Source organism: Styela clava, chromosome 11 (genome assembly GCF_964204865.1).
Source record: "Styela clava chromosome 11, kaStyClav1.hap1.2, whole genome shotgun sequence".
Lineage (NCBI taxonomy): Eukaryota > Metazoa > Chordata > Ascidiacea > Stolidobranchia > Styelidae > Styela > Styela clava.
In genome coordinates, this window is record NC_135260.1 from 20124274 (window position 1) to 20137313 (window position 13040).

Genomic DNA, 13040 nt, shown 5'->3' on the forward strand with positions numbered 1-13040 from the left:
CTTATGTGAGGGGGTATATTGCGAGCGATACATTATTGTAGTGTTTCTACTGGTCACCGTACATATACATTTATATTCCTCCCCGCATTCATTGTCTTTTTACTGTAGCGTGAACTGGTGCCTATATGTTAAAAAAAACTCAGTGAAATAAGTTATATTTATTGCTTGTTGCATACCTTTTTGTGATTGTTAATTTTTTTTAGCGAATATGTGTTATTTAATTATTTTCATACAATACATGGTTAATAGATCATGGAATAATTCCACCAGTGACTCAAATGCTATTATTAAATGAAGTCCGTACTGATAAATTGTGTAGTTCTACCTGTATTGCATAGGCAATTGACAGGGGTTTACACGCTAAGATGTTTTAGATTTGTAATACAAATTGCAGGCACAACATATCGGTAGCTGGTATACGCTATCACAACCACTAGTATCCCAATACTCAACATGCAAAAAAGACTACTCTTCTCAGTTATACATTATCCCAAACAGAAAACAAGATCCATGCATACCAGTTGATAAAACTGTTTCATTTATTGAAAAATATGCAAAAAAAAATTGCAAACACCAGATTGGCAGGATTCCAACATACTCTTTTTTAAAATAAGATTCATCTCCGAGGGAGTCCTTTTTGTTAGCATCTTAAGACTTTCCTATTACCGATAATTACTTCAATTATATTCAGCGTAATGAATATCAGGGATAAATGTTCAATCATAAGACTGTTTTTTCAATATAAGTCATCATAGATATATCGGAAAAGTAACAGTAGTACAAACGCATATTAGATAATCATAAGCAAGGAAATTGTAAGACTCTTTTGACTGGAACTGGTTTAGAGATTCAAGGGAAAATTCGCAAAATTCAATTTGGTATTTTTTCAAATTTGTTTTTAGCAACCAGTATCTCCTAACCAGTATTGAGTATCTCCTACACAATATAAAACCAAAATTATATAGAGTCCGTATTGTTGTCATCATAGCAGACACCATGATATAATTTCTTCTCTCCAAGCTATAAAACAAAAAAATTATGCTAAAATTCTTGATGACTTGAGTGGTTTATTATTTTACAGTACTGGGAATCAAAATACCTATTTCACCAATAAATACTTTTTAATCCTGCACACCATTTTGAGAATACAGGTAAAACGTAAAATTAAATGGTAGTGATATTAGGGAGTGGGGTTTTATGGCACGGTTGTTAGCAACAATATGGGATGAAATTTATCTAACAGAAGGAAGTATGTAGGTTTCATATAGAATTATTACATCATTTTTATCATTGTCAACTATTCAATCCAAATCTAACGAAGATTCAATAAAACATGGTGTTTATTCGACTAGACCAGGGGTTCTCAACCTTTTTTCTGCAAAATACCCCCCCCCCCCCCCCCCCCAGGCACGAAACAATCAACGTGAACCCCCAGTAATGTGACACCGAACAAAGTTGTGATATATCGATTAACAATTTGTTGAAACAACAATTTATTGACCGGATAAAACTAAATTTAATTTCCCTGTTACTAATATTGCCCTAACTAATAAATTCTTGAAATCCCTTTCAAGTTTCAATAAGGATATCACTTTCTCCAGTGCTCGCAGCACGCTGTATTTTCTGTGAATTTCACATTGTTTACGTCACAATCACAACAACGCAAGATCAGGGAAAATCTATGTTTCAATTGGCATCCAGTTACAATCGGCACGCATTTTCCTCTGGTAGTAATAAAGGATATTAAAAACAGCAACACGCAAAAACTCGACTGCCATCCAAGTACCCCCTGAAATCTTTTCGCGAACCCCAGGTTGAGAACCCCTGGACTAAAGACTGCTTGGTCCATCCCTGATTTGTATACATCGCAGATCACTTCATTATCAAAAACTCATTAAGTTAGGAAACAAATGGAATGGGCCAATTTTTATATTCTATTCTGTTTTTACTTATTGTTGCATGTCCTGCTATAAAGCTCAGTACAAACAATACGTCAAACTCACATTGAGGTACGTAGAATCTGAATAAATCTTCGAGCAATCATAATACCACACTTGCCAATTCCACGTCATTCTATTGTTTTATGTACGCGATGTTTTGGAGAAGCAAAATCAATAACATGGAAACTGCGACAACTGTTTGCATGTCGTTACGACGTGAGCACCTGAGATTATGTTATTTGTTAAAGCCATACTGAACAATTTTTTATCATGTGATACAATTAATACATATTAGGCATTACATGTATTTCTTTACAATGCTTAGTGATTGAGGCGATATTTAAAAATGAAACCAATAGTGGCAAAAAATTCACATCTTACACTTTTATAAAAAAAAGAGTGCTTAATAGGGAACACCATTTGCAAAAAACATCTTGCGAGAACATCTCTTGACAATGAAATTTTTCCAAATACAGCATAAAAATAGCAAATAGTCAAGAAAAATTGTGAAAGAACTTGCAAATGTTATTTTAGGAAAACAAATGTACAAAATTCAGACTCGACTATTAGACACAATCTTGACTGGAACAAAAAAATATAACCATGGAGATTGTATTCAGGTCTCATCTGTACAGTTATTGTTACAATGATGTGATCAAGGCAAATAATACCAAATCTTACCATCATACTATTCCATCTATTTTAGTATTTAATCTTTGTAGTGGAATCTCGTTCGGAATATAGTTCTTCTCGGAAAAACTTTTTCGCTTGATTCCTGTTTTCATTATCAATTTAAACAATCCCTGAAAGCAGATCCAATTATGTATGTAGTAGTAATCATCACAAGAATATAATACAAATATGTTATGCATGCTTCAGTTGGATATAAAAATATAAGGAATATTAATAAGTATTTCTAGCTTTGTCACAACCGTAAAACATTGCAGAACAATCTCAAAAACAAATATATACTTAAATCTCCACTCAAACCATTTGAATGACTAACGAATATAAAAGTGTGAATCAAAGCTTCCCCCAAAACCAGTCTCAAATGAAAAATCCAGTGCGCCAGCTAATGTTATCTAATAAATAATATACATTGTAATATTAGGCTAAAATGTATAGTCTGATATGAGTATTACTTATAAATAGTTTGAGTAAGATAAGCTTGAAATATTTTTCCCAACCTGGTAAATGTAAACTACAAATTAGCTTTCATATTCATAATCTATGATCAAATTGATATGATACCAGCTTCTCACAGCCTAATTCTTGTATACATTCCTCAGTTATCGTATAGTATCTGTTTCACTGCGATCATTACTCATATCAGCATATATACTGAACAAAAAACATTAATTCCCCAAAAAGTGAAACAAATCTTATGGTACTATTGTTGTAAAGTAACTTAACCATCATTACAAACCTGTTATATGAAATAAAAACTATGACTATTCCACTTCCGACAACATTCAGACATTGCGTCCCCGAATCACCTCGCTGTATGAATCCACTTTTTAAACTGCACTTCCCGGCAACAAATTTCAAAGTATTTACTTTTCAGACAGTCAAACATGATTTCATACTATTATGGTTACCTGTAACTTGAAGATCTTTACTAACCTGTTGAAAACCATGAAAAAAAAAAATACAAAATCATCTCCATAACAGAAATCAAGCATGGCTCCATATACAGATATACCATGTTTCCCCAAGAATAAGACTGGGTCTCATTTCAATTTTCTTCCGAAAAATAACACTAGGGCTTATTTTCGGGGGATATCTTATATTTTTATTTATTAAAAACAAACTTAAAAAGTAGAGAATTACGAGATTTTCAAATATACAAACTATGAACCTATATATATTATAACCTATATATGAACCTCGGTTAAATGTGATTCAAGCGAATTCTTTTCACTAATAAGGTTTGCCTGTACCTTCAAGATCATCACTAACCTGTTAAACACACAAAAAATAAGACTAATCCACACCTCATAACAGAATTTGAGTGTGGCTCCATATTACTGAACTGCTCAAGTCTGTGGCTCCATTTTCTATCCTGTATTTCCAGGCAATAAATTCTCGGTAAAATGCGATTCAAGCATATTCTTTTCACTAATAAGGTTTGTCTGTACCTTCAAGATCATCACTAACCTGTTAAGCACACAAAAAATAAGACTAATCCACTTCTCAAAACGAATTTGAGTGTGGCTCCATATTACTGAACTGCTCTAGTCTGTGGCTCCATTTTCTATCCTGTATTTCCAGGCAATAAATTCTCGGTTAAATGTGATTCAAGCGTATTCTTTTCACTAATTAGGTTTGCCTGTACCTTCAAGATCATCACTAACCTGTTAAACACACAAAAAATAAGACTAATCCACTTCTAAAAACGAATTTGAGTGCGGCTCCATATTACTGAACTGCTCTAGTCTGTGGCTCCATTTTCTATCCTGTATTTCCAGGCAATAAATTCTCGGTTAAATGTGATTCAAGCGTATTCTTTTCACTAATAAGGTTTGCCTGTACCTTCAAGATCATTACTAACCTGTTAAACACACAAAAAATAAGACTAATCCACTTCTCAAAACGAATTTGAGTGTGGCTCTATATTACTGAACTGCTCTAGTCTGTGGCTCCATTTTCTATCCTGTATTTCAAGGCAATAAATTCTCGGTAAAATGCGATTCAAGCATATTCTTTTCACTAATAAGGTTTGTCTGTACCTTCAAGATCATCACTAACCTGTTAAACACACAAAAAATAAGACTAATCCACTTCTCAAAACGAATTTGAGTGTGGCTCCATATTACTGAACTGCTCTAGTCTGTGGCTCCATTTTCTATCCTGTATTTCCAGGCAATAAATTCTCGGTTAAATGCGATTCAAGCGTATTCTTTTCACTAATTAAGTTTGCCTGTACCTTCAAGATCATCACTAACCTGTTAAACACACAAAAAATAAGACTAATCCACTTCTAAAAACGAATTTGAGTGTGGCTCCATATTACTGAACTGCTCTAGTCTGTGGCTCCATTTTCTATCCTGTATTTCCAGGCAATAAATTCTCGGTTAAATGTGATTCAAGCGTATTCTTTTCACTAATAAGGTTTGCCTGTACCTTCAAGATCATTACTAACCTGTTAAACACACAAAAAATAAGACTAATCCACTTCTCAAAACGAATTTGAGTGTGGCTCTATATTACTGAACTGCTCTAGTCTGTGGCTCCATTTTCTATCCTGTATTTCCAGGCAGTAAATTCTCGGTTAAATGTGATTCAAGCGTATTCTTTTCACTAATTAGGTTTGCCTGTACCTTCAAGATCATCACTAACCTGTTAAACACACAAAGAATAAGACTAATCCACTTCTCAAAACGAATTTGAGTGTGGCTCCATAATACTGAACTGCTCAAGTCTGTGGCTCCATTTTCTATCCAGTATTTCCAGGCAATAAATTCTCGGTTAAATGTGATTCAAGCGTATTATTTTCACTAATAAGGTTTGTCTGTACCTTCAAGATCATTACTAACCCGTTGAACACACAAAAAATAGGACTAATCCACTTTTCATACCAGAATTTGAGTGTGGCTCCGTATTACTGCATAGCACCATGGCCTGGCCCCGATTTCTCCGTGGCCCGGCCTCAATTTCTCTGTGGCCCGGCCCCAATTTCTCCGTGGCCTGGCCCCAATTTCTCCGTGGCCTGGCCCCATTTCAGTGGCCTGGCCCCAAAGCCACAAAAAAGTGATCACTCCCTCTCCATATTCCAGCATGGTTTATCCTAAAGTTGTATATCGCAATTGATTTCAGACATTCTATATGAAATGAACCTGAAGAAATTCATAACATGAATCATGGTTGTCTGATCAAGTATTTTTACGAAATAAATAGTTATTTGGATTTATAGTATAAAAGATCCCAACCACTGAACAATGATTAGTAAAAGTATTGAAAAGCTTGATTAAAACTTGTAGTAGTGCCTACAATAATGTGATTTTACACATTGAACAGGCTAGTATGAAATTATTTGACAAATTGGCTGGTAACATTTTTTACTGCTAGGATGTCGGAATGTTGACAATAGTTTCTCTAAAACCCCACACTAGCGTTTTCAAGCATTTTTCAGGCATAATTATCCTGTCCGGGTTTATTATTTACAATGATAAAATATGGCCGAAGTACAAAATCAGAAAACTATAGGCACATTCAGTATGATTGAATTGGTCAAAAACAAAAAAAAATATAATTGGTAGAGAGGTCTCAAAGGTAACAAACACTGGACTTTATTTTCAACTTAAAGTTCGCCATATTTTCCATACATGATTTTCCCAATGCATCACAATTGAATTATATATAAACAGGTGATTAAAACTGTTCATCAATGAAAGCCTAGCTTTAGGGAGATTCCGTTCTCGGCTGGTACCAATTCAATTACTGATAGAGATATGAAGAGTCGTTTCTATATCTGTACCAAACCACCCGCACCTCGAATTACTGAAGTGTAACCGACAAAGTTCATAATAAAAACCAATTTCATGCAGGAAATTTCTGTTCAAAATCAAGAAGCCATTTCTTGATATTGTCACCCTTTCCACTCATGTAATGTCCTGCAGTTCCATTGCTTGCAATCACACGATGACAGGGTACAATTAGGGGTATCGGATTTGCCCGCATAGCTTGTCCGACAGCTCGACATGCCTTTGGACTTTCACACATTTCTGCCAGTTGCGCATATGATACAGTTTTACCATGTGTAACATCAGTCGCCAAGGTTCTCAATACTTTTCCAGTAAAATTATCTTTTGAGTAAATCTCATTGTCTATCTTGGGAAGCCTTGACATAGTCTTTCGTTTGTCACCCTTTGCAAAAAATAATTTTATCCAATCCACTGTGCCATCTGTCGACTCATGCCATGGACCATTATAACTTAATACAGATACATCAAAATCATCATTCTTGAAATTTATTATTCCATCGAAGACATTATAATCTCTGTCCAATATTATTTCCTTCACACCTAAACATGACTGAACTACTTTGATTTTTCCAATGGGAGTTTGGAGAAACGAAACACACAAAGCAGACTTCATTCCTTTTTATGTAAAATGCGGTACCGGTACGATAACCTATAAGTTAAGTTAGATAGTAGATAGTTATTCATTGTGTACCGTAATCATATATCATACAGTACATTTTATTAACATATACGGTACGGTACCGGTAGTGGCGGCGCGTGGTCATTTTGACAACCGGGGCAAGCTACTGCGGGACCAAGTCACCCCCATCTACGGGGACAGGATGAGCGCTGTAAGTTCTCCCATCATTTTGTGAGTATAAAAACCATTCCATCGGTAACAACCAATCGGCAAAAGCGACAATTTTTAACGATAAGAAAGTGTCTTTAAAACCGGTCCAAGTCAAGGGATTAATAAATATAGACATAGTTTATTTTGAAACCTCTTTCAAAAGGAAAGGCAATATTTACCAAGATAAATACAATGGCATATTAACAGAAACTTCGGGAAAGCAGACAAAACCTAAAATAAGGTTTAAAACGTTACTATGAAGAAAGGAAAGTAATGCAAAGATAAGGACATGCGTCGCTCACTCATAGATATATATGCTGCTAGACTTCTACTGCTTGAATATATATGCAACACGCCGCGGTTTCTTGGAAGCAAAATGCTCAATAACGCGCTGATTAAAGTCATGCATCCCAGAAATAACGTCTCTGTGAATGGATAAAACAGCCAAGGAATTTAATCTATCTTGCTTCATTGTGTTTCTGAGATACGTTTTAATACGCTTCAGCGTGCTGAATGTTCGCTCTGCGTCGGCGGAAGAAATAGGCGTCGTCAAAATGATGTCCAGAAATTTTGCAGACGCCGCAAAGGTAGTTACTAGAGTGTTATCTATGAGGAACACATAGAACGCGCAAGTTGATGTGATGTTCAAAAAAGTTCGATTGGTGTATATACATCGCAATTCATTTTCCAATTTACCCACGTTTATCATGGGGTAAAATTTGGAGACAGTAGCCAACAAATGGATGGGAAATTGACGTGCAAATTTTGAAAAATTTTTGGGGTTCATCAAAGAGAACGCGGCAAGGTGTTCAGTGCGCAGACGATCGCCTATTTGATTCACCAGAATGTCACAGCATTCCTTTGCAGACAAAATCAAACGCTGCGTTGTTTGCCCGCGGCGTAAAGGAGCACTCCATGTGTCGTCGTATTTTATTGTTTCCCGGATACGAGATACAGCATCGCAGAAGTCTGGAATACACGACTGCACAGACGCTCCATCCATTAGCCTTGACTGCAATGCGCCGTATAATACATCCACATGATAGAATATTGTGGAGAAAAAAGCGAGAAAAAATGAAAACTCACCATCTTCTAGCAGACGCTTTAGACCTGCCGCCTCCCTCACAGAGCGTTCGTCCCAAACCGGAGAGCTCTGAATGCCATTAAAACACTCAATGAGCTCAGACCTAATTTCGGACACGCCCTGCACCACGCGTGATTGGAAGTTCCAACGTGTTGGTGCACAAGCTGGGAGACGGCGGCTACATATCTGGCGAAGGAGGTCAGAGCGCTTCGGCGAAACGGAAAAAAATGAAGAAAACCCCGAAACATTTGCAAAAAATATACGGACGAGAGGGGTATCAAGACACATATTTTTAATAACGAGGTTAAATTGGTGTGCATAACAATGTAAAAAATGCGCATGAGGAAAATCTTCTTTTATATAAACTTGAACACCATGTTTCGACCCACTCATGACTGCCGCGCCGTCATAAGTTTGAGCTATCAATTTTGACTTCGCGTTGTAAGGCTGTAACACTTCTTTCAGTACAGCCGATATCCCGCAAGCCGTGCGATCAACGATTGGTACAAAGCTGTGAAATCTCTCGGTAGGTTTACCATCTTTCACAAACCGAAAAATCACAGCCAGTTGGGAAACGCACGTGATGTCAGTTGTCTCGTCAGACTGAATCGAAAGGAACTGGCAATTCTCAATTTCCAGAGCCAAATGTAGTAAATAAATTTTATACATTGAGTCGAGCAAATCATTTTGGATATCCTTAGATGTCCCTTTCGAAACAGTTGCGGCATCAAGATGATCTCTCAATACTCGAATACTGTATCTAGGGATGCGGTGTATTCCACCATATCCAAAAATACCCCTCTATTAGAAGAGCCAGCCCGTTCATCGTGCCCGCGGAGGGACAGCTCGTGACAACCAATGAACTTCAAAACATCTATCAATCGACCGAGAACATGGCGGTTTTTCTCGACGTTTTGGTTGTGCCGACGAATAGAAACTGCGCGTCCTTCATCCAACTGTGCTGCAATATTAACATTTCCGAATGTTCGGTATTTTACTGCATTGTCCAGATGCTCCATAGAAGATTGATGATCTCTGGCACGCTCGAAGAGATGTTTATGATCTCTAAAACCAAATTTACACCAACGTGAGTCACGGGCGGTAGCAAAAAGTAGGCAATAAAAACAAAAAAGTGCATTTTTGTCCTCGCTGTAACACAACCATTCGTGTTTTTTATACCAAGTTTCTGCGCAGAATGTACGCCGACGCCTTCCTCCGTCATGGGATTGTTCCAGTGAACAATTTTTTGGTTGATAAGGCCCAAGACGTTGTACCTCTAATTTTTGTTCCAGCGGTAGCTGAGAAAACGGAGTGCGAAGTAGTACATCAACCTTATTCATTATGAGGTCTAAGGCTAAGAAATGCGAAGCCGGAAAGAAGTGAGGAGCTCAAAAGGAATGTGGAAAATCGAAAGCAAATGGACTAATGGTCTCTAACTGATTCAAATAGCGAAACAAGCGACAAAAACGAAGGCGAGGAAACTATCAACTCTTCAAGCAACCAACGAACGAGAAGGAATGCGTGAATATGTCAACACGTTGTTGTAAGAAACGTCGGCATTGTGTCGTCATAATTTCGGTGCTAGCCCCGACCGGCCCCGATGATTTAGTAAAAGAAACAGAAAACAAACGAGACAAACGCGGCGAGTGGAAGATAAAAGAGAGAATACGATATACAATGAGCAACCGGGGCAAAATCGGCGTCGCCCCGTCGACGTTCGGCGAAGGCTTTGCGAGCGAAAAATGAACCATGTCGGGAGAATATGGCTAGTGTAGACAGTCTGTGCAACCGATATTGAGGTATTTTTCGAATATTTTTTATTATACCGAAAAAACAACCGGGGCATTGCCCCGGTTGGCCCTATTGACGCGCCGCCACTGGGTACCGGTAATAAAAAAGAATAAAAAAAAACAGTACAATGATATTCAGACAAAATTTATATTTACAAAATACCTGTACCTCCGGAGTGTCGTTTATACTTGAGTGTGCATGTACGGGGCAATTGTACTAACATACATATTATCCGTATCTTGGAGCGATTTCTCGTCACTCCCACTCTTTGTGAAAATTTTTGCTTTTTAGTGAAATTTCCGTATCGACACAACTCAAGCGTATATTTCCCGTTGCTTCCGTTTTCTAGTGCAATTTCTTCTAAACATACTCTGAAATGAGTATTTCCCGTAATTTAAAGCGATTTGCCGTCGTTCCCGCATTTTAGATAAATTTTCACGTACATACACCCCCAAGCGTATATTTACCGTTGCTTTTGTTTTCTAGAACAATTTCCCCTAAACATACCCCAAAATGAATATTTCCCGTACCTTAAAGCGATTTCCCGTCATTCCCGCTTTTTGTGAAATTTCCCGCTTTTTAGCGAAATTTCCCGTAGTTCCCGCATTTTAGTTTTTGCAATTTCCCGTCGTTCCCACAGTTCCCGCATCCATAATGGTACCAAGCAAGGGAGTATATTAAGTCCATATTTATATGCTGTTTTCATGGATGACCTTTCTGTTAAGTTGAATCAAGAGACCATTGGATGTGTAGCAAATAACAATATTATCAATCATATTTTTTATGCTGATGACATGTGTTGCATTTCACCTCAGGCAAAGGTCTTCAACGTTTACTTAACATATGCGATAAATACTCTATTGAACATGACATCTTGTACAACTCGAAAAAATCTGTTTGTATGTGTATCCAGAAGAAAAAGTTTAGGCTGAATAATTGGCCTGATATCAAACTTTGTAATTCTGTATTGACTTATGTTTCGTCCACTAAATATCTTGGTGTTTTCCTATCCAGTGATCTTAGAGATGACCTTGACTTGAAACGTCAGTATAAATCAATTTATTTTATAGCCCATACAATTTTGAAAAAATTTGTCAATTGTTCCACTACTGTGAAAAATCTTTTATTTAGGACGTATTGTTGTAGCATTTATAACTGCCAGCTCTGGTTGTTTTTCAATAAATATAATTATAAAAAAGGTAAAATTTCATATAATAATGCTTATCGCGTAATCCACTGTGTCTCTAGATCTGAGAGTGTCCGTCACAAAATGGTATCTGGGAACATTCCCTCTTTCGAAGCACACCATAGAAAAAATCTGTGATTGTTCATGACGAAATGCAGGAACTCCAATAACATTCTATTACAATCATTATTTGATTCCCAGATACTGTTTGTTACGGGCTATCTTAGATTCTATACCTCACTTTTGGTCTCTTGAATTGCTATATTATAACTCTTTTTTGAGACTTACTGTGAATCTGATTGTCATATCAGGTATTTTATGTCTTTATTGCGTTATTTTTGTTTTGCTTATGTTTATTTGTTGTGTTGTTTTTATGTGGACTACAGTGGTCTGGAGTAACAAACGAATTGAATTGAATTAAATTTAGTGCATTTCCCGTCGTTCCCGTTTCCCGCATTTTAGGGTTGCCCGAGAAACTGACCTTTCGGCTTCATGGACACGCCAAAACACATGCCGATTAGCAACTAAGGCCCGAAGGGGCCGGCAACCAACTTGCCTAATGTTAAACAAGTTCATGGACGCCATCTTGTGCCACATTTGGGAAACGCGAAACAATGGAGTCTTATGAAAAATTTTCGTCGTGTTGTTGTACCGAATCGAATGGGTCAGCTGTTATAGGGGCTAGAATGAAGCCGAAGGGTGGGTTTTGAACTTTGCGCTATATGCTACCTAAATATATAACGGTATTAAGCATAAAAAAACAATCTAATGCGTTAAATTTCACCACAAACACAACGTAGAACCATTTTTGGTCATTTTTTCGAAGATTTTATAGTGTTACGTCAATTTGACGCTGTAAAATATCTCCACAACAATCTTACAATGTCATTTGTTTTTCTAGTACAGCTTGGAACTGAGCAGTAGGGCATTATGAAGCTTGACAGACGAAAAATGTTAACCAGAAAATAGAAACGGCCATTGAAGCGAAGTTGAGTCGGCCGGTAATTTCGAAAATAAATACAACTTTTCATCTGGTACGTCATAAGGAATGCCATTGTCAAATGGTTAATTATGACGATAAGAATGGATAACTTACTTCAGAAGCAACTCGGGACAGGTAAACTTGTCTTCAAGGACAATTTAATATATATACTATAAATGTAATTTGGCAAACATGGAAGAATATCAACGTGTTAGGCAAAGATTCTCCTTCAAAACGCGATCTTCAAAATTTTTCTACCTAAAATATTAGTGAAAATAATAGGTGTGTTTCAGTGATTGTGTGCAAACTTCTCATAAGGCGCCGTGTTAGATGGCCGAGAACAATAGGCACAAGATGGCGTCCATTGTCGGAGCGTTGCCTCGCTTGTATTATATATAAGCTTTGCACCCCCCCCCCTCCCTCCCTCATCGCGTTGTGTGTTAGTGTACGTGCCGATTAATTGACCTTCGACCCATGCAAACTCCTCGCCGCAGCAAAGTGACTATAACCGTAAATATATACTACTACAATAACCGTAAATATATTGTTTTTTTTAATAATATAATAAGTTAATTAGCCATGCATTTTCATCATAATAAGAATATTAATTTGATTAATGATTCACCAATTCCATGTGTAATTTTTCCATTCAACATAGGATAGGATAGGATTTACATATTTATCCCGGGGGAGAGGAAAGTCGGCTTATCCATACGGCGAACCACGGCCTCTCGTCCGGTTACC

The 13040-nt window shown here is 37.1% G+C and overlaps 1 protein-coding gene and 1 long non-coding RNA gene across 3 annotated transcripts; both read right to left on the reverse strand.

Moving 5' to 3' along the window:
• Positions 1 to 518: 518 nt before the first annotated feature.
• Positions 519 to 5672, reverse strand: LOC120342352 (uncharacterized). Of its 2 annotated transcripts, none has more exons than XR_013478867.1 (5): positions 5519 to 5672; positions 3367 to 3563; positions 2622 to 2743; positions 2004 to 2164; positions 519 to 1020 (listed from the first exon to the last, which is right to left on the reverse strand). It is a non-coding gene; the product is annotated as an uncharacterized LOC120342352 (long non-coding RNA). The 2 variants fall into 2 exon arrangements; XR_013478866.1 differs by lacking the exon at positions 5519 to 5672 and adding an exon at positions 3935 to 4083.
• A 309-nt stretch (positions 5673 to 5981) lies between these two features.
• Positions 5982 to 7133, reverse strand: LOC120347040 (methylated-DNA--protein-cysteine methyltransferase-like). The gene has a single exon (XM_039416844.2). It carries the CDS (start codon positions 7035 to 7037, stop codon positions 6480 to 6482), a length of 558 nt encoding a protein of 185 aa, XP_039272778.1. The 5' UTR covers positions 7038 to 7133; the 3' UTR covers positions 5982 to 6479.
• Positions 7134 to 13040: the final 5907 nt, after the last annotated feature.

Excerpts from the sequence above, each read along its gene's own strand:
- LOC120347040 (XM_039416844.2), bottom strand. The coding sequence starts at position 7,037 with ATGAAGTCTGCTTTGTGTGTTTCGTTTCTCCAAACTCCCATTGGAAAA.